This window comes from Alexandromys fortis, unplaced genomic scaffold, assembly GCF_014885135.2.
Source record: "Alexandromys fortis isolate MF-2015 unplaced genomic scaffold, M_Fortis_MF-2015_v1.1 scaffold_206, whole genome shotgun sequence".
NCBI classification, from domain to species: domain Eukaryota; kingdom Metazoa; phylum Chordata; class Mammalia; order Rodentia; family Cricetidae; genus Alexandromys; species Alexandromys fortis.
This window is the reverse complement of record NW_026068097.1, coordinates 1,304,331-1,325,949: the sequence shown is the minus strand read 5'-3', so window position 1 is coordinate 1,325,949 and position 21,619 is coordinate 1,304,331. Positions and strand designations below refer to the sequence as shown.

Sequence of the window (21,619 nt, the reverse complement as noted above, 5' to 3'; positions counted from 1 at the left end):
ATCATACTGGTGCTAGACCCCAAGAAGCATCTCATGAGCCCTCTCTGCAAGCCACATCTCTTTAACAGGTATTTGTGTCAGAGGGAGAAGAAGAACTTGCTAGAAATGGATGCTTAGCGACTCCACTCTGAGCTAGTCACGAAGCAAGGTACCTGGGGAATTCACGGGGGCGGGAGGGAGGCTGGCTAGAGAGGAGGGGCAGCACAAACAAGGTATTTGGAAGAAAGACGACACCTTGCAGTAGATTTGTCCTGGGGAAGGGTGGTGGCTAAGGAGGGGGGGTGGTCAAAGAGCTCTGATTGGTTAGGGGGAGGGGCTAGGGGGTGGGGCTAGCCGCTTCTTGAGGCTTTAAAAGCTCACCTAGGAGGGGCGGGGAGCTGTCATTTGCTCTCTGAGCCTCGGAGAGAGCGCCACGCTTCTTCAGAGCTCCCGGAGCTCCGGGTGGCGGAGCAAGTATTCGCTGCACGGACTCACCAAGGATCCTGAGCTTGCTTAGGAGGGATGGCCACGGTCCCCAAGAGCAACATGGGACCTACCAAGGCGGTTCCCACCCCATTTGGCTGCATTGGCTGTAAGCTGCCAAAGCCGGACTACCCACCAGCGCTGATCACCTTTATGTTCTGCGCGATGGTTGTCACCGTCATCTTAGACCTGGTCGGCAACTCCATGGTCATTTTGGCTGTGATTAAGAACAAGAAGCTCCGAAATTCTGGTAAGCCATCCTCCTTTTCCCTACCCGGTGAATCCCCTCTGCCAAATTTCTCCCAAACCCCCCGGGGGCGGGCGGTGGGGATGACGTTTTCCCGGGTTCCCCTAAATTTCGAGCTTCATAGTGCTGGGGGAGCTCAGGAAATTAGCGTTGGCCAGTCGAATGCAAAGCCCAGGTTTGTAAGGTGAGCGGTAGCGCGCCAACCCCTGTCCCGTCGGAGACTGGACACGGAGGGAGTCGGCACAGGAGCGGAGAGTTTGGCTGCCACGCGGGGACAGCCAGCCGAACTGGACAACGGAAGGGCGGGTGGCCTCGCTGAGGCACTGCTAGCTGCACTGTCTCGGAGAGAGCTGCGGGGCTGCGATCCGCTTTGGGAAGTTGAGTTCGCGGCGGCCGCGGCGGCTGCGGCGGGCGGCGGCGCTCCAAGGAGCGCAAGGCTGAAGCGGTCCCCAAGGGCGGCGGGGACTCCGCTTGCCGCTTCTCCAGGGCTTCCGGATCGCTCCCCAGCGGCGCCGCGTAGCGCGGACCCCACGCCTCTCTCTAGCAGGGCGATCTGAGCCCGCCAGAGCCCAGCTCAGTCTGCCTGTCCCAGAGCAAGCGGCTGGCACTGGCAAGCGGCGGGCTGGACCCTGCAGGCGGCGGCGGTGGCGGTGGTGGCAACGGTGGCGGCAGCGGGCATCCGGAGGTCTGTATCGGGGAGTTACAAGGAGGGCGGCCGAGGGGCTCAGGAGCTCTGCGCGGTGGCTAGCGGGCGGGCGGGCGGGCGGGCTGGTGGAAGGAGGAGGCAGAACTAGGTAGGAACGGCGGCGGGAAGGCAGTTTGAGCGCTCCTGGGGAGACATGGGGCTTCTATTGCAAAGCGCTTGGGTGTCGAAACTGAGCCGGACTCCCCTAACCGCCAGCCAGGGCAGATCCGAGGGGAACTGCGCGGGAAGGTGCTGGGCATTGAGACCTGTGCGGGGGGGGGGGGGGGGGGGGCGGGGGTGAGTAATAGAGGATTGAAAAGCTGTCAGTCTGGTTTTTAGGGTGGGTGGGAGAAGGTTGTGGACGAGGGGAGGACGGGTGATGAAACCCCCAACTCCACTTTCCGCCTGGGTAAAGGTGATGGTGGCGCCCTGGGTCGTCTTTCCCAAGATCTCATCGCTTGAGAGAATGTACAGATCTGGGAGGGTTGGGAACAAGGGAGACCCTTAGTGGCCTGGGACTGGGACTGGGGGAAGGAGCAGGGCGAATTGCTTGGTGCGGGACAAGCTTCAAAACTCAGTGACAGAATCAGAGTCATTATAATTTTTTTCAAACTACTGTGAGTGCTTCCGATTTCCTCCTCGTAACCCAGAGACCCAAGGCTGAGCCTTGGAGCTCACCTTTCCTTCCCTCTTGATTAGATACCCAAAGGCAGATTTACGGAGGGTGGGGAGTTAATTACCTGCAAAGCTCCTCCGTTCTGTCTCCTTTCCTTTTCTTTCTATCTCTCTTCTTATAAATTGCAAATAAAAGTTGTTTTGTGGTTGTTGTGGTTTTATTTTTAAGGCTTTTGACCTTTCTTTCCTATTTTTCTTTTGGAAGTTCATTACTTTGAGGCAAAGCCTTATAATCCCTTTTGTCAAAAAGCACGGAGGGAAGTTTGGTGCCCTTTAAACAAGCCCTCTTTTTCTTCCATTCCAGGACAAAATTCAGTGTTTTGCCAAACCAATGCTAATTAGCAATAAGGTGTTCTCAAAGAAGAGGACCCTGTGCCTGCACTTGGCCTCTTTCGTCTACTTTTTTGTAAAAGAGTTTTTACAAAAATGTACACTCCTCGCTCGAGCATGCGCGCTCACACACACCCCCACACACACTTGCTCCTGCTGTCCTTTGAACGGGGCAGGGCAGGAGGAGGCAGGGGTTCCCCAGGCTGTTTCCCTGTTCAGCTGGCAGACTCCGGTGCTCAAGGGGAGTCTGTGCAGGATGCTTTGTGTATGGCTGGAGGTAAAACCACCCTTGCAGGGATTTCTCCTTCCTCCTGATCACCCTCTTTGACCTCATATTTGCTATTACAGGGTTTCCTTCTCTTAAGTTTTGCTCTGAAGGTAGCTGGGAATGCTAAATATTTCACTGGGCTGTTTGATCTCTTTGAAGAAGCCTCCTAGACCTTCTCAGGGTGGTCTCTTGGCAGGCAGGCCTTCCTTCATAAGGAAGAGAGTGTAAATTATTATTATCATCATTGTTAATTTTAGGTTGACTCTCCTTCTGGACAGCTCCATCTCCCTCCCCTCTCTTCCACTCTTACTTCTCCATCTTTTCCACTGCAGCAAGTGGGGCATAGTTGTATTTCTCTAAAATGGTGTCCGCAGGACTCTGCCCCACGATGTTTATGAGCTGTCTCTCTTACTCTGTCTTATACTCACTTCTTCCTCAGAGCAAGGATGACACAGCAAACAAACAACAGGTTGGCAAAGCACAGAACTTACTATGCATCAGAGCCACCTGGGACCTGCTGGTAAATAGGAAGAAGAAAGGAAGAAAATTGATTTTGTTCAAAGGAAATCTAGTATTCTAAAGTATCACCCATCCAATTGGTCTTTTCCTTTTTGGGAAGTAGCTTTCCAAATATTAACCACTGATTTCTGTCTCTCTCTCCTTCTTTTTCTTCCTCTGATGTTTTCCAGGCAACCTCTTCGTGGCCAGCCTCTCTGTGGCAGACATGCTGGTGGCCATCTACCCTTACCCTATGATGCTGTATGCCATGTCGGTTGGAGACTGGGATCTGAGTCAGCTCCAGTGCCAGTTCGTCGGGTTCATCTCTGGACTGAGTATAGTCGGCTCCATCTTCAACATCACGGCCATCGCCATCAACCGCTACTGCTACATCTGCCACAGCCTCCAATACAAGCGGATCTTCAGCCTGCGCAATACCTGCATCTACCTGGTCGTTACCTGGGTCATGGCTATCCTGGCTGTCGTGCCTAACATGTACATTTCCGGTGTTGAGTATGATCCTCGCACCTACTCCTGTATCTTCAACTATCTGAACAACCCCTCCTTCACTGTGACCATTGTCTGCTTCCACTTCGTCCTCCCTCTCATCATAGTTACCTATTGCTACACCAAAATCTGGATCAGAGTGCTGGAAGCCCGTGACCCAGCCAGACAGAATCCTGAGAATCAGTTTGCTGAGGTTCGAAATTTTCTTACCATGTTTGTGATCTTCCTCCTTTTTGCAGTGTGCTGGTGCCCTGTCAATGTGCTCACTGTGTTAGTGGCTGTCAGTCCAAAGGCTATAGCAGGCAAGATTCCCAACTGGCTTTACCTTGCAGCCTACGGTGTAGCCTACTTCAACAGCGGCCTCAATGCTGTCATCTATGGTATCCTTAATGAGAATTTCCGACGAGAATACTGGACCATCTTTCATGCTTTGAGGCACCCTATCCTGTTCACCTCTCAGCTCATCGCTGATATTCGGGAGGCTCGGGAGACCCGAGCTCTCACTCGTGCCCGTGCCCGTGCCCGTGATCAAGCCCGAGAGCAAGAGCGTGCCCGTGCCTGTCTTGCTGAGGAGGGAACCCCACGGAACATCCGGAATGTTCTACTGCCTGGTGATGAGGCAGCAGCCCCCTCTGATTCTGCCTCTGTCCACCCCAAGCCCCCAACCAGGTCTACTTCTATCTACCGCAAACCTGCCTCTGTCCACCCCAAGTCTGCCTCTGTCTACCCTAAGCCAGTCTCCTCTGTCCATTTCAAACCCAGCTCTGTCCATTTCAAAGGGGACTCTATCTATTTCAAGGGAGACCCTGTCCATTTCAGGGCTGCTTCCGAGCTTGCCACTAGTCACCCTACCTCTGCTGGCTCTTCCCCTATCCATCCTACATCCACTGCGGGTTACATTAAGCCTGGTACCAGCCACACTGCAACCACCACTGTTGACTATCTCGAGCCTGCTACCACCAGCCGTTCTGCGCTCACTGCTGTTGACCTCCCTGAGGTCTCAGCCTCCCCTTGCTTTGAGATGACCACTATTGGCCACCTCAAACCTGCCTATACTGCCTCCAGCTTTCCTTTTGTATTCCCGGAGTCTGCGGCCACCTCTGCCTCTCCTCCCGACTCCACTGTAATCCCCATTCCCGCTGATGATTACCGTAAGGTTGTGCTTATTGATGATGACTCTGACGATTCCGATTGTTCTGATGAGGTGGCTGTGTGAAAATGTTCTTTACAGTTCGCCCTGTTTGTGCAGTCCAGAGGGAGACACCTCCATGGCACAGACACACCGCCTGACACACACAGACATGAACCCGCAGACACAGTGGAAGTTCCATCCACCTTTCAGGCATCCTCCTCGTAGGCACCTGTACTCTTGAAAGCGTCTGTATATTCTTGCTGTCTTAGACAACAAATTTCTAAGTGTGACGTCTGTGATTCAGCCCTCAGTGATCGCTGAACAATCTGTTGCTTTGATCCTCACTGACTCTTTCAGCCCCCACCCTTACCCCATTCCTGATTTCTTCTGCCTCCAGCTTTCTACTCCCATTCCCAGGGGTGGGGGAGGAGTGCATGAGCACTGGTCAAGGCCATTTTGGTGGTCAGCTCTGTAATGTGACTGTGACCTCACAGCTTTATGGTGTAAGTGTGTAACTTTGTGTTGTAACTTTTTAGCAGTCAGAAGAGGGACTTATGATGAAGTTCAAACACTTGAAAGTTGGGTTTCAAGATTTTCTTGACAAAAAATGACCCCCATCTGAAGAAGAGAATTAGATAAGTTCTTATTAAAGTCTGTCAGATCAAGTAGCAAAAAAAAATGATATGTCATACTAAGTTGATCCTAGTTTATGTAAAGTTAAGCTTTGGCGCTGGTTTTTATGCATTCAGTTGGAAATGATGAGATGTTGATAGCCCGTTTTTTGGTCATTTGAATTTTTCAAGCATTGACCCGTACATTCTTTTATTTCCACAGAAATAGATCCATGTGCAAGTCATTTTTTATAGTTGGTAACCTTAAGTGGCAATTATAGTTATGTTTGTAATATTAGAATTCATAAATCACTCTTTTAAACACTTCAGTGTTTTGACACCATCAGGCTCTACGTCTTTGCTTTTCCTTCAGAGCTTGAGGCGCCACCTGAAAGCGCAAAGCAAATGAAGTATTAAAAAGCTTTGTTTTTGTGACCCCTGGCTTGGGGATAGGGGCCAAGGAGGAAAAACTGCCAGCACCAATAAATCTGTGAAGTAGTCAGTCTCTTGTTAGTTCTGAAAGTGATTTTCCTGTAAGACCCAAGAAGAAACTGCCATTTAAAGAAATTTCAATTGCTGATTCAAATTGACACTGTAATCAAAGTTTGCTGTATACAAACTTATAAGATGAAAGCAAAATGTATTATACTGTCTTAATTCTGTTCTGCATTTGTAGTAGCGAGTAAATAAAAGTGCTTCTGTGGCTGTAGTATGTGACTTCTTCACACATGGATTTTTTTTTCTTTCGGTTACTTACTGTGGGGGGTGTGTAGGGTGTGTATGGGGGGGAGCACTGGCCTGGAGGAACAAGAAGACTTGACTACAAATTCCATCTCTGTCACAAGCCTGCAGCATCCTGTAGCCTCTCACACCTCAGTTATTTTAATTAGCACACTTTGGAGAGGAAGGGTTGGGGGCACACTGGAGGAGGTTGGGGTAGGGAGGCACACAGATGTTGCAGTTTTCTTCTCATGGGGAAGGAGTAAAGCCAGCCCTCAAGCCTGCCACAATGGAAGGGATCAAGCAGGACACGGTATGTGACAGTGAAGGACACAGAGGAGTGGGGAATAGGGGACAGGACTCCAGCACTGAGCAAATCTCCTGCTCTCAGGAACATGGTCTCAAAAGAATGTTCAAAATTTCAAATATGTACTAGGACATCATGGTATGTGTTAATATAGATGTAATTTTTCATTTATTTTAAGCAAACCTCTGCTAGTCCTAGAGGACTTAACATTTTATTTATTTTGTGTTGGGCGGGGATATGTATGCATGTGGACATTATATCTTTAAGATGCAGCTTCTAGGGATGCAATTTCAGGTCAGCAGTCTTGGCAACAGATGCATTTACTTTCTGAGCCATCGTCTCAGACCAGTTTGATTTGCTTTTTAAGATAAGCACATTTAACACATGCATATACAGTGAGCATAGTCAGGAGTGCACATTCATTTGGCCTATCCAGGCTTCAGCAGACTGAGCTCACCTGAGCCATTAATCCCTAAGTTAAGGTGGGCCTAACTCCCCACCAGTCCTCTAGCAGGACTGCTGGGCTTCAGGCACCACACCCTGCACCTCGACTGAGCACAAGATTCCTGCTAAGTGTTCCTGGTTGTCTGAAATGAATGCTCACATATGTGCTTACAGACTGGCCTAGAGTCAGCCTCCCGCCCTCCTACCCATACCCCTCCCCCTTACCTTGCTAAAAAATTGTTCTGGGAGAGACTGCAAAGTGTCCAAACTAAAGGTACTGGGGCCTGATGCTCCAAGCTGCTGTTCTTCAGGCCCTTAGTGTTGCTGGATTTCAAGAGGAAATGGAAGGGGTGAAGTCTTTAAAACAGCAAAGCTCCAAAGTTCGCCTTCAAGGGTCTCAGCCTCAGCCTCAACTTCTGTTGGTGAGTTGGTAGAAGGCACAGTCCCTACTCCGCAGGTCAGTCCAGCCCTTTGCGTCATTACCCCCCACCAAGCATTTTAGCTCACAGGGAGCTCAGAATCCCAGAAGTGCTCTTGTTCCCTCTGAGTCCCAGAACTCAGGGTTTGGCTGAACACTTTCACTTGGCTGGTGCTAGGTACAAAGCTGTTTTCTCTTTCTAATGCAGGGAGTTTCCTTGTTTTCCTGGGACCTTGCCTGTGTAGGCCTTGTGATTCCCCAACCTCCCCACTCCCCAACCAGTGGACCTGTTCTCTGTTTTACTCTAACCACAAACGTGCCTCCCATTCAAGGAATCCTTGCAAGCAGACGATTTTGTTTATTTATTTTCATTTGGCTCAGCGTCTCACTGTGCAACCAGGCTGGCCTTGAACTCAGCTCCCTCACTAGAGTCTTCTTGAGTGCCAAGTGCTAGAATTTTAGATATACATTACACTTAGCAGCAAGCAAGAAACTTGTCTCTGCCAGATCTCCCTGCATGATAATCTTTCTGCTTGTAACTGAAATACAATGTATACTGTAAAGTGCCATCTTGGTCATTTCTTTCCCCTTTCACGTACAGGAGTGCAGCAGCCATCCAGGCCTTCCTACAGGCTCCCTTTGCCCACTTCTGACCAAGTTACATTCCTGTTGGCTATTGTAGAATTTTTGTCTAAACCAAACCATTGCATTTGTGTCTACCTTTTAGTGATAAAGCTTGATAAGCCATACACAGCAGAATTTGAAGCATTTTCAGTATAAAGGTCAGTCACTGTAACCGTATTCTGAGTGTTGTTCAACTGCCACAAGTGTTAATATACTTAAGCTCTTCATCTTCCAAACTGCAACTCTGTATATCCATGGCCTATCTCATTATACCTCTGTTAGCCACTAGTTTGGCCTAGACTTCACATAAAGTAACTCAGCACACAGAATTCTGGGCTTCATTTCCTTGAACATGCTTTGGAGATGTGTCCACGTTGTTTGATGCATCAGAAGTTACTCCTCAAGGTTTTCTGAGGGAGGGTAGAGAGATGGCTCAGCGTTTGAAAAGCACTCACAGGGGTTGTAGGTTCATTTCTTAGTTCCCACATCTATCCTCTTAAACCCACCCTGTAGCTCCAGCTCCAGAGGGATTCCATGCCCTCTTCAGACCTCCATAGATACTGCATGTAAATTGTGCAGTTAACATGCAGGCTAAGTCCACATACACATAAAATAAAAGGAAATAAAATCTTTAAAAAATATTTTTGAAAAGATTTCAGAGAGCACTGACAAAATGGTTCATCAGGGAAACTTGCTGAAAGCCTGCTGGTCTGTGCTCCATCACCAGATCCCACAGTGGAAGAAGATAACCAACTCCAGAAACTTCTTTCCTGACCTCCTCCGTATATAGACAATATTAATAAACAAACCAATTTTAATGCCTCAGAGGAATATTTAAATATTTTGAGTATTTTCAATCTCTATTAAGTTGATCAGGCACCTAATAAAGTAACATGTATTTTTATTAGCAAAAGTAACATCTTTTTTTTTTTTTTTTTTTTTTTTGGTTTTTCGAGACAGGGTTTCTCTGTGGTTTTGGAGCCTGTCCTGGAACTAGCTCTTTTGGACCAGGCTGGTCTCGAACTCACAGAGATCCGCCTGCCTCTGCCTCCCAAATGCTGGGATTAAAGGCGTGCGCCACCACCACCCGGCCAAAACTAACATTTTAACACTGTCTGTAGTAAAGGTGTCTATCTCCATCCCTTTACCCATCTTTGTATTGTATTTTTTACTGATACATGATTCACATATGACAAATTTCCTCATTGTATTCATTTTTTGTGTTTTGTATATCCACAAACTTGTGCTACAAGACACTCTTCCATTGCCCAATTTTTAAATATTTTTATCAGACTCAAAGAAACCCCGGAATCACTGACTTTCATTTCCCATGTCTTTCCATATGGAGACTACTACTTTTTCTGTGACTGAATTTACACATCTGGATCTACCATATAAATGGAATCATGCAATATATATCCTTGGTGTCTAGTTTCTTTTCCTAAGCATAAAGATTTCCAGATATATCTGTGTTGGTATCATGTAGCAAGAGCTCATTCATTTTTGAGATTGAATAATATTCTATTATAGGTACATTTTATTCATACATTTATCTACCAAAACATTGCTGTGTTGATATCTGTTTGAGTTTCTACTTTTAGCTCTCTTGGGCATATATGTAGGGCAACGGTCACATATATTCTCTACAACAAACACATTAGCGCTAATATAAGGACCCAGCGAGATTAAGAATAAAGAGATAGAAAAAGACCCCACCATGTTATTGCTAACTGAAAGAATGCTGTCAATCTCTGTAACGGTTTCAGAAGGAAAAATCATTTGGTGAAGAATAGCATTGTTTAATGGTATAATAACAGGAATAAATAATAATCCTTAAATTGGTGTTCCTAATAGCATACTGTCAAAATAAGTGAATTAAATAAAGCTTACCTGAAGATCAGAGAGTGAAACAGCTGCACTGGTCAGCCTTACCGACCAGGCAGTGGTGGCACACACCTTTAATCCCAGTAGTCACACTAGTTTACCATAGAAACCGGGCACTAGTGGTGCATGTCCTTAATCCCAGCCCTAGAGAGGATTATAAGAGGGGAGGAGACAGCTCTCAGACACAGTCTCATTCTGAAATTCCTAAAGGCAGGATCGCCATTTCGGACTGAGGTTGAAGTAAGAGCCAGAGATTGTTTTGCTTTTTGGATCTTCAGGTTGAACGCTAATTTCAGTCAATAAAAAAATAAGTTTTTATTAATCGTGCTTTATAGAGATTAAGCAGTGTATGAATAATTCACAGACAAAAGGTCTTTTTTTCTTTCAGACAGGGTTTCTCTGTGTAGTTCTGGCTGTCCTGGAACATCCTTTGTAGACCATGCTGACCTTGAACTCAGAGCTCTGCCTGCTTCTGCCTCCCAAGTGCTGGGATTAAAGGCATGCGTCACTACTGACTGGCATCAGACAAAAAGTCTTAATAGACATTTTAAAATATTTTGAACTACTTGAAAATTGAAAACACAATAGAAAAGTTTGGAAGTATTGTGAAAGTGGTGCTTAAAAACACCAGTGTTGTTATGGTTACTAGGAAATGATACTGAAGATGTGGGAGCTTCCTAAGTCTCAACGGGCAGAAAATGAATAAGTGATAAAGTACAAGTAAGTCTCATGGAAAACAGGAAAGTGGGAAAATGATTACTGTAGTCAATAGAAAGGTTCTGAGGAAGTATAGACAAGGTACTTGCGAAAGCCCTTGAATGTCTAAAAAGTGAAGTATTCTTCCAGGCTTAGGGGATGCCATGGTTAATTTGTTTGTCCAGTTGGCATGACCTAGAATCATCTAGGGGAACTGCTTATCTACATTAGGTTAGCCTTTGTGCAAGCTTGCCCAGGAGGGACTATTTAGAGTGTGTTAACTGCGGTGGGAAGGCCCACCTTAAGTGAGGTCATCCCCCACCCCAGAGGGCGTGGTCTTGAAATGAATAGAAGGAAGCCAGCAAGCTAAGCAACAGCACTCCTCTGTCTCTGCTTCCCAAGTGCAATGCAGTATCACTAGCTGTGGACTCTGGCATCTTCTAGGAGCACCACTTTAACACTACCGGAGATGCCAGGACAAAAGACCAAATGACAAGAAAACAGATATTTTAAAAATGAGGGTCGTTATCGTATTCCTAAGGAGGTACATTTCTGGCTGAATCTGCTACTATGATTTCTTCCTCTTCATTCTTGTCTTCCTCCTCTTCTTTGTTAAATCATCTTTTGTTGAAAGTAGATTTTTTAATACAATATATTCTGGTTATGGTCCCCCCCAACTCCTTCCAGATCTTTCCCATCTCACCAAATCCACATTTTTTTCTTGCTCTTTCTCATTAGAAAGGCTTCTTAAAACTGATAAATAAAAACAAACAAACTTTAATAGAACAAAACAAACAAATGACCAGAAACACAAAGAGCCCCCTCCCCTCAAAAAAGAAATAAAGCAAGCACAAGAAACACATACAGATGCAGGGACACACATATTGGCACGAACAGAAATCCTGTCAAACAACAAAACTGGAAGCCAGAATATAGAAGCAAAAGACCTGTAAGATAAAAGAAGGAGAAAAACTGCTCATACAAAGTATGCTACAAAAACAAAATAAAATATTCCAAAACTACCATCGACTTCATTTTTGTAGGCCATCTACTGCTGGGCATGGCACCTAGCCTTAAGAGTTCTTTGTATCCCCAGTGAGACTCAGCTGGAGAAAACTCAGTTTTCATTTGCAAGTTATCAGTTGAAGATAGCTTCTGGGTTAGGGATGAGGGGGGGGGGGATGCGGGCATTTGTCCACTTCCCCTCTCAGCACTAGGACCCCATCAAGACCAGACCTGTGCGTACACTGTGTACGTTGCTACAGTCTCTGTGAGTTCACATGGGCATGAGTCATGCTCTGTCTGGAAAGCCTTGTTTACTTGGTGTCCTCAGTCCCCTCAGGCTCTTTGAATCTTTTCTCCTATTTTACAGGATTCTCTGCGCTGTGAGGAGAGAGATTTAATGGAGATAACCCACTTAGGACTGAGTGTTCCAAGGTCTCTCATTCTCTGCATATTGTATGGCTGTGGGTCTCTGTATTTGTTCCCATCTGTTGCAGGAAGAAGCTTCTCTGATGATGGCTGAGAAAGGCACTCATCTATGAATAGAGCAGAATGTCATCAGGAGTCATTTTAAGGCTCCATTCCTTTAGCTGAATAGTAGCATTTGGCTTTCCCTTAGGTTCCTGGCCTATCCATCTTAGGTTCTTAGTCACTTGAGCAGCATCAGGGAAGGAATCCATTCGTGGAATGGGCCTTAGGTCAAATAAGATTTTGGTTGGTTAGTCCCACAATCTTTGTGCTCATATTGTATTAGCACATCTTGTATGGTGGTCACAACTGCAGAATGAAGAGTTTATAGCTGGGTTGGTGTTTACCTTTCTCCTTCAGTAGCTTGCAGACTACCTTCCAGCACCATGAACACTGCAAAATATAAATGCTGTGCAAGCAAGAGGACATGAATTTAAATCCCAAGAACCCATATAAAATCCAGGCATCTTAATGTAAGAAGAAAGATTGCATGGTGGTGCAATTCTTTAATCCCAGCACCTTTTTTCTTCCTTCCTTCCTTCCTTCCTTCCTTCCTTCCTTCCTTCCTTCCTTCCTTCCTTCCTCCCTCCCTTCCTCCCTCCCTCCCTCCCTCCCTCTCTCCCTCCCTCCCTCCCTCTCTTCCTCCCTTTCCCCTCTCTCTTTCTCTCTTTTATTGAGGAACCGCCATACTTATTCCCGTGTTTTCACTCCTACCAGAAGCAAATGAGTGTTTTTCATATATCTCTGACAGCATCTGCTGCTGTTTTCTGCTCAGCCATTCTGACTGGCATGAGATAGAATCTCAAGTGCATTTAATTTGAGTTTTCCCATGGGTGAGGATGTTGAATCTTTTAAATTGTTTATTAGTCCATTTATTAAGTGGATAATTTGATTTTTCTAGTGTGTAATTGTTTCAGCTCTGTGTATTTCTTAGATATTATTTAGCCTATCTGCTGTGTAGCTGGCAAAGAAATTTTCCCATTTTGTAGATTGTTTCTTTTGTGGTGCAAAAGCTATTTGATTCCACTTCTAAATATTTGTTTGTCTTTATAGACAAACACTACCCTCATACTCAATTAAAGAAGTTTCCCTTTTGTGAGGACCCTAAGAGAGACATACATGGACCACATCCATAGAAAAAGAAAAGATTTCCTGAGTAAGTTGGGAGCATGGGGACCATGGGAGAGGGTAGAAGGGAAGGGGAGAGGAAAGGAGGGGAGTGAAGAAAAAATATAGTTTAATAAAAACAATTTAAAATAAAAGTAGTTTCCCTTTGTAGGAAACAGTGAATGCAGACTCACAGCTGCTACAGTGCTGAGAATAAGTGGTGTTGAGTGATCATTCCTAAATAGGGCATTGTGTTCTCCTAAGGCTTAGCAGCGTTAAGGAAGAAAGAGCAGAAAGAATGTCAGAGTTGGAAGACAAGGAGAACAACTTTGAAGTGCTCCCTTTTTAAAAAGATTTGTTTATCATATATACAGTGTTCTGCATGCATGCATACCTGCAAACCAGAAGAGGGCACCAGACCCCATTACAGATGGTTGTGAGCCACCATGTGGTTGCTGGGAATTGAACTCAGGACCTTTGGAAGAGCAGGCAGTGCTCTTAACCACTGAGCCATCTCTCCATCCCTGGAATGCTCTTTTTAAGGCATGATATAGCCATTGCAAATATGGTCACACTGTGCTTGCCTGCATCAGGTTTGTACAAGACTAGCTTGGTTTATCCCCAGGCCTCTCACTTCAACCATGGTTTAAATTCTTCCATAAGTCTTGAATCTGTCTCTACTCCATCCTCACAGTCAGTGACTGAGTTTGTGGTCTCGCTGATGCAGAGGGAGCTTCTTGAAGAGCTTCTGAATGTGCCTCGGTGCAACTCGAAGGTGGTCAAATCTCTTAACAGAATTGCAGCTCTCCTCTAGACTTTCAGGTTGTCTCCTTCCACCATGTGGATCCCAGGGGTCAAACTCAGGGCTGTCTTATATAGTAGCACAACGCTGTTTGCCTAGATTCCTTATCATCATTTTCTCAGACCCTCGATGAGATGCTCAGAGGTGGGACCATGGATGGAAAGTTGTAAGATGCTGAGATGTGCCGCGGAATGTGGTCCATGGATGGCAGAGCAGTGGAAGGAATCCCGGGCTTTGGAGCTGGTTTAGTTCACTCCTTCCTACTCAGCACAAGCTCAGAGCACCTGAGAAAGGGGCAGCCCAGACAGGTATTTAATTATATAGGTAATTCAGTTGTGAGATCCAGTTCTCCCTTCTGTCTTCTGTTCATCAAATAAAGCTATTGTGAAAGCCCTGGCCAATAGTTCCGGAAAGCTTTTATTTGAGGATAGACCGAAGTGGGTTTACTTCATTTAACTATTGTGTCTTCTAGGATTTGCCAACTTTCCCTCAGACTAAGTTAGCTAAGAACTAGGGAAGCTTTCCCTGCTCTCTTGGTACTCCCAAGTTGGAGCTGAGCATGCAGACACAGAACCCTTAAGATCCAGAAAGAACGTTAAAGACAATCAACCTGAACCTCATGCAGAGTGTGGGGGAATTTGTCTACAATGAACACTGCTGGTGACAGAGGGGCCTCTACTGCTCAAGGCTGTTCAACACTGCGGTAGCTATCTAATTGCTTACAGTGAGCAGAAGCCAAGTCTGAACAGGTGATGAAGAAGAAGCTTCCAGAGAAGTAGAAGGAGAATAAGGAAGCAGTAGTATCCTAGAAGAGAAGAGAACGTGAAGCGTGAAGCACTGCTGATTTAACAATGTGTCGGGCAGCGACCTGAGAATCGACTTCCAGGTGCTGGGATTAAAGGCGTGTACCAACACTTGGATTGCAATAGTTAATTTCATAGGTCAGTTTTATTTGGCCATGGAGTGGGGCCAGAATGTTTCTTGATGTGTCTGAGAGTGCTTTGGATGAGGTCACCATATGTCTTTGTGACTGAGTAAAGAAGGCTGTTTTCCTTAAAGTGGGTGGGTTTCATTTAACCAGTTGAAGACATGGATAGACCAGAAAAAACAAGGAGAGGGAACCCATGGCACCAGACTGCTTAAGACGGAGCATCATGTTTTCTGGCTTTCAGACAAACCAAATCATGGACTTCTTGAGTGTTAAGTTTATTGGCTTTTGAGTCAGAACAATGCTTGGTTCTCCTACATCACAATCTTATCTTTTAAAGATATATAATAGTCTGAGTGGTGATGGCTCACACCTTTAATCCCAGAACTTGGGAGGCAGATGCAGAGGCAGGCATATTTTTGAGTCTGAGGCCAGCCTGGTCTCCAGAGTGAGCTCTAAGATAGCCAGGGAGATGCAGAGAAAGTCTGTCTTGAAAAAACAAATATACATAGATATACATATATGTGTGTATACATATATAATTTTAAAAATTTTCCGAAGTTATAATTACATCATTTTTTCTTTTTTTCCCTTTTATCCCTCCAGTCTCCTATGCACCTCCCTTGCTCCCTCTCAAATTTGTTTTTTTAATTATATATGATATAATATATATTCCTAAATACATAGATACAACTTGCTCAGTCCATATAATTCTATCTGCATGTATAAGACCTCAGGACTGACCATCTGTTATGAGATGGCTAGTTGGGGGATGTCCTACCTGGTTTTGTGTCAACTTGACACAAGCTAGACTCATCAGAGAGGAAGGAGCCCCATTGTAGAAACGCCTCCATGAGATCCAGCTGTAAGGCATTTTCTCAATTAGTGATTGATGGGGAAGTTCTCAGGCCATGGTGGGTGGTGCCATCCCTGGGCTGCTGGTCCTGGTTTCTATAAGAAAGCAGGCTGAGCAATTCAGAGGAGCAAGCCAGTAAGCCGCACTCCTCCATGACCTCTGCATCATCTCCGGCCTCCAGGTTCCTGCTCTGTGTGAGTTCCTGTCCTGACTTCCTTCAGTGATGGACTATAATGTGAAAGTGTAAGTCAGATAACCCATTTCTCTCCAACTTGTTTCTTGGTCATGGTGTTTTGCCACAGCAATAGAAACCCTAAGTAAGACAGGGGACTTTTCCCTGGAGAAGAGCATCTCTCCATCTCGCAGAATTCTTCATTTATGTATAGTTCCTTGTCTAGGGTTGGCCCTCCTGAGTTTCCCACTTCCAGGTTACCATGTTTATTCATGTGGTACATGTTCGGGTCATGTTTAGGCAGTCATACTGATGAGCCTTTCTGGGTGTAGCCTCTCTGACATTTCTAGTAGACACAATCTCACAGCAAAAGCTTCCAGCTCCTCTGGCTCTCACAACCTTTCCATCCCCCCTTCTGCAATGATTCCTGAAACTTAAGTGTAGAAATAGTATTACAGATGTATCAGCTGGGACTGGACTCTACAACTCTCCGTTTTGATCAGTTGTGATTTTCTGTAATGGTCTCTGTGTCAAAGAGAAATTTCCTTAATGAGTGGTAAGGACTATACTTTTTCTGCATTTGTTAAGGATAAATATATAGAATATAGATATGTTGATTTAGAAAAGTGACATTTGTATGTTCTCTTCCAAGATCTGTGTGTGGTTACTGCCATGTTATTATTCCATGCTATGACTAGCTGATCAACTGAAGATCTTATCACGTGAGCCAACTCCTTCTAACTTCTTTCTTCTCTTCCCTTCTCTTCTCTCAACAACCATCTATTGAATATTAATACATATACATATTATATGTATGCATATATTATAAAAAATAAAATATGACGGTGCATTAAAAATTTAAAAGTGTGTTGAGTCAGCTGGGTCCACCTCTAGATGAATAGTAAATACTGAGCCCTTGCTGGCCGCCTGCTTAGTTAGCTACCCCTACTTAAAATCTGCTAGTCTAGCCACATAGCCCTGCTCCCCCAATCTCCTCGAAGCTGAGAGTCAAAATTTACTAATAGCCAGACTTACTGAAAAGACTTACTAGTGTGACAAGGCCATGTGCTTGATAAGCCTTAAAATGTAAACAGGGTGTAAAACCAAGAAATGAAAGCACACAATCATTGTTGAGAAGCAAACCGCAGAAAGGATAAGATCTAAGTGGCAGGTAAGATTGTTACTTCCTGAATACTCAGCCAATGAGGAAAAGGAAGAAGCAGCCTGCTCTAGGGTTGTAAGAACTGGTCTCTGCACTCGGTCAGTGCCTCTGTGGCTCTGGGCTGATACCAGGCTTTGCAAAGACTTCACTGCTCTGCTTTTAGTACTTTTATTATGAAGTGAGGATCTGTGTTTCTTATACGTATGCATATGGGTGTATGCATGAGTAGACACAGATAGGATCTTAACCCTGTCTTAATCCTTAAAATATGTATGTTTTTTCCATAGTCAAGAGAACATGTATATCCTCCCTGTATATTCACTATACATATCACCTATACTATCTAAAATATTTGCTACATATATGTATATATCTACAGAGAAAGAGATGTTAGAGATGTCATCTGGCTCTGTTTCTCTGGGAAAACCTGACCAGTGCAATAGTGGGAGACAGTTACGCCCCACAGCTCCCCTCCCATCCCAGCACTGGGGCAGAATCATTGCTCAGCGGACGTGCACCCCTTCTCCTTCTCTTGTCTTCTACATCCTGTTAAAAGTTCACTGAGCACAGAGGAGGTAGACTGAGTTGCAGAATGTCTGACGCCTTAGGATCTTTGTAAAATTCCATCCCAGAAATGGGAATGAAGTGACTCAGTGAGAAAGACTTGAGAAGGAAGATGCATGACCCTTGCTCTTGCTCTAGAACCTAGCAGCCCTCCTCCCCACATGCTCCAATAGCACACTGGTTTAGGCTGCTCTTTTTCTTAGTGACACACACTTCTGAAAGAGCACGTACATTTTGTCTAAAAAAGGCAAAACCCTATTTATCTTCCAAACCAGGGTCACCACCCATGCAAAGTTCTAGATCTGTTTCGTAAATAAAAACTAGAATCTCCCAAAGCTTAAGGAAAATTGTTTAATGGTTAAACCAAGTAAATGTTAGAGGTGAGGAGTGAGAGAAGAGCCTCCACTAATTGAGCACACCATACACACAGCTATTATTACTCTCTCCTCATTTCTAGATGTAGTAAATTAGGTCCAGAGACCTGCCTTGGGAACCTACTAAACAATGACAAACTGAATCCGCAGTAAGCTACTTAATATTTGTTCAATTACCATTTGTCTATCTGGAAGAGCATCTCTTTTTCTTCCTCTTTCCTTTTCTTTCACTAATGACTCATTTAAGAAATTTACTCAGGGGCTGGAGAGACAGCTCAGTGGTTGTGAGCTCTTCTTGAGGATCCAGGCTCAGTGCCCATCACCCACATGACGGCTCACAGCCACTTGTAACTCCAGGTCTCGGGGATCCAGGGCTTTCCTCTGAACTCCACAGGCACACAACACACATGGCGCACATGCATCCATCCAGGCAAAACACTCTTATATATGAAATAAATCAATCTAAATATTTTTAAAAGTCTAAAACCACTGTGTGGATGTTTTTTTAGCCTGTGTATCTTGCTGTGATTGATTACAATCCCCCAAAAGCCACCTCCACACGCCATATGAGCCTCATTCTCTGAAACACACTGTACACAGTCCAGTCCATGCAAATAATACTTGTATGTAAAGATGAGGCATCTCAGAGACCTTCACTAACAACTACAGCAATCAAGGTTTTTAAGTATAAATAGATGCCCTATATCTACAAATAGGTCATAACTGCTTCAATAAATATACGAAGTACAGACACAAAGTACCTATCTCGTTAGAGAAACTCAATTACATACTTAGGAAGAAAAGCCTGTAGGGTGGTACACAGTGTCTCCTCATCGCATACTGAAGAGTGGGACACTCCCTTCAGGTGTGTTCGTGTAGGAATCCGAGAGAGGATGCCACTGTCTCATGTCATGTGACCATGCAGCCATAACGTTTATGAAAATTTGGAGAGATACCTTCCTGTACTAGTTCACTTTGTATTTCTTTGATAAATGCCACAGTCAAAAGCAACTTGTGGAAAAAAGGATTTTTTTGAGCATTCAACCCCAAGTTCACAGTCTATCACCTAAGGAAGTTAGGACAGGGGCTCAAGGCAGGAATTGAAGCAGAAGTCATGGAAGAACACTTTTACTTGCTGGCTTGATTCTCATGGCATGCTTAGCCTGCCTTCTCATATGCCCTAGGACCAGACCACCTGGCCAGGGGAAGTACTGCCCACAGTTTGTTAGGCCTTCCCACATCAATTATGAATCAAGAAAATGCCCCCTCGCAGACTGATCTATGGGATAATCTAGTGGAAGCATTTTTTCAGTTGAAATTCCTTCTTTCTAGTTTGTGTCAAGTTGACAAAAAATAAATAAACAAAACAACAACAAAACACTTAAAAAAATCTAACCAATGCATATCCTGACTCTGGAGACATTACTTCTTCAAATGGAGAGAAGTCAAAAACCCAGAATCAATTTCTCAGGCATCTCCAGCAGCCTGTCTTTCCTCCTAGAAGAAGGAAGACACAACAACCAGGCAAGCACCTCACTGTACTTTGGCTTCCAGTGTGCGTTTGGCATTTTCTTGCTCTGAGCAAGAAAGCATGGAGGCCAAAGTGGTGTTATGGTCAGTCTTGGGTAGGAGGAGAGCTCTCAAGGGGATAGGGAAAAAGTCTTCCTCCTGTCCATGATTGCCAACAGATTGTGAAGAGGGACAGGGCTCTCAGAGCTGTTTAGGCCACACCATCGTCTAATCATCTCTCTGGACAGGTAGATGTGGCCGTTCTGACTGTGACAATGCAGACCTAGTCCCTGATGTCCTCTGGTATTTGGAGTTGTCAAAGTTGATCCTTGACAACAACAGCAAAGTTGATTTTCTTCAGCTTCACATTTTTACAGCGCAGGAAGGCTCTAAAGCAGAGGGTAACGAGTAGCTGTGTGTAGCTGTCAAATGGCTGACTCTGAGAAGGCCAGAGATCTAGCTGTGTGCCCAAGTTGTGGCCGCCAGCAGCAGATTCGACTTTTGCCTCTGCCTTTTCAAAAATGCAACGATGCTCTTGTTCTGAATGCAAAGTCATGCTTGCTCACAGAAAGGAAACAAAAGCTCAGCAGAACATGATGGGATCCCCGCAGTCCTGATACTTGGAGGCTGAGGTGGGAAGATCTGTGCTTCTGGACTAGCTTGGGCTCTATAGAAAGATTGCCTGAAGGCTTTTTTGACAATGGCAAGATTAGTGCTTTGAGCTAGGAACTCCTTTGTGGTAGAAAGAATTGCACCATGCTTACTTGCACTGTGACCATCTACTTCGATGCTAGCAGTTGCTGCAACCAGATTGATCTCCAAACATTGCTAGGCTTGCATTTGGGAACAGAATTGCGTCCTTGCTTATATTTGTCAATCTTTGGTTGGGACCTGTGATCATCAGATCTTATATCTAATTCTGAAAAGGTTCTGAACTTTCATTGATGTCTTTGGGGCAAGAGATACCTTTCCTTCCTGGAAGTTCTCACAGAGGCATGTTAAAACCATGAGTGACTTTGAATGTCTTTGTTTTAATAGATGTTTTCATGAAACTTGCTACTTTAGTAATTATAACAGTTATCCTCAAAAAGTGATTGTGCGTGCGTGTGTGTGTGTGTGTGTGTGTGTGTGTGTGTGTATTATGGGCTTGCACATGTTTGCAGGTGAGTGTACTTGTGTACAGAGGAAGACATCAAGTATCTCCCTCTATTGTTCCTTTTTTTAAAAACAGGTTTTCTCTTTGAATCTGAAGCTCAATGTTTGGGCTATGTTGGCTAGCCAGTGAACTCCTATGATCCATTAGTCTCTGTCCCCTCAATGCTAGGGTTACAAGAACACTCAACCATACCTTCCTTTTGCATCCTTTTGGTGTTAGGAGTTTGAATTACAGTTTGCTTGCTTTCACAAGTGCTCTCAATTACGGAGCTATTGCTCTAGCACCTCCCAAACATTTTAAATTGTCTAACTTGTATGAATATGAAGTTGACATAGTTGGTGTAGGTCAAAAAGAAAAAAAAGCCTAATTAGCAAAAAACAAAAAAAAATCAAAATGGTAAAAGAAATTGAAGCTACAGTTACAGACTTTTTAAAATCTGTTTCCATTTTTCTTGATTCTAATCAAGATGGACAATGATATTTAGTTCATTATGTAAACTGTATTGAGCTTGAGGCCATAGGGAGGTCATTATTTCTTAGCAGCTTCACTTTCCTCCTAACTAAATGTGAGTAGCGCTGACTGTGCCAGGGATGGAAAAGGAGACACAAATGGAGAGGGATAAAATTCATTACTCAAGGACACTCTGTTTTTTATGTTCAGACAGTGTAACAATTAAGATGCATCTTAAAACATGCACCTTGATTACATGGAATGCTTTGTATTTGAGAACATTGTAGAAATAGGATGTCAATATTTTAGTCTTGGATGGATATAAGCACCATATAGATTGCAGTGGCACTGAAGAGATATTTGAGAGTTATGGAAATGTGTATATAAATTGGGAGAGTGATTATATGAAATGTATACTTAAAAAAACTTCTCAAACTGCATACTTAAAGGAGGGCAATACGTTTTAGTTCCTGCTTCTTCTTAAATTATCATAGAAAGTGGGATTTCATTAAGATATTTTCATAGAACTTTTTTGATTTGTTCTCTTCTTCTATGGCTTGC

At 44.5% G+C, this 21,619-nt stretch overlaps 1 protein-coding gene across 1 annotated transcript; it reads left to right on the top strand.

Annotated features, from left to right (window-relative positions):
• The first annotated feature begins 414 nt into the window (after window positions 1–414).
• Gpr50 (G protein-coupled receptor 50) lies at window positions 415–6,093 on the top strand. The gene is made up of 2 exons (XM_050123602.1): window positions 415–712; window positions 3,357–6,093. Exons 1-2 carry the CDS (start codon window positions 502–504, stop codon window positions 4,886–4,888), a joined length of 1,743 nt encoding a protein of 580 aa, XP_049979559.1. The 5' UTR covers window positions 415–501; the 3' UTR covers window positions 4,889–6,093.
• The last annotated feature ends 15,526 nt before the right edge of the window (window positions 6,094–21,619 follow it).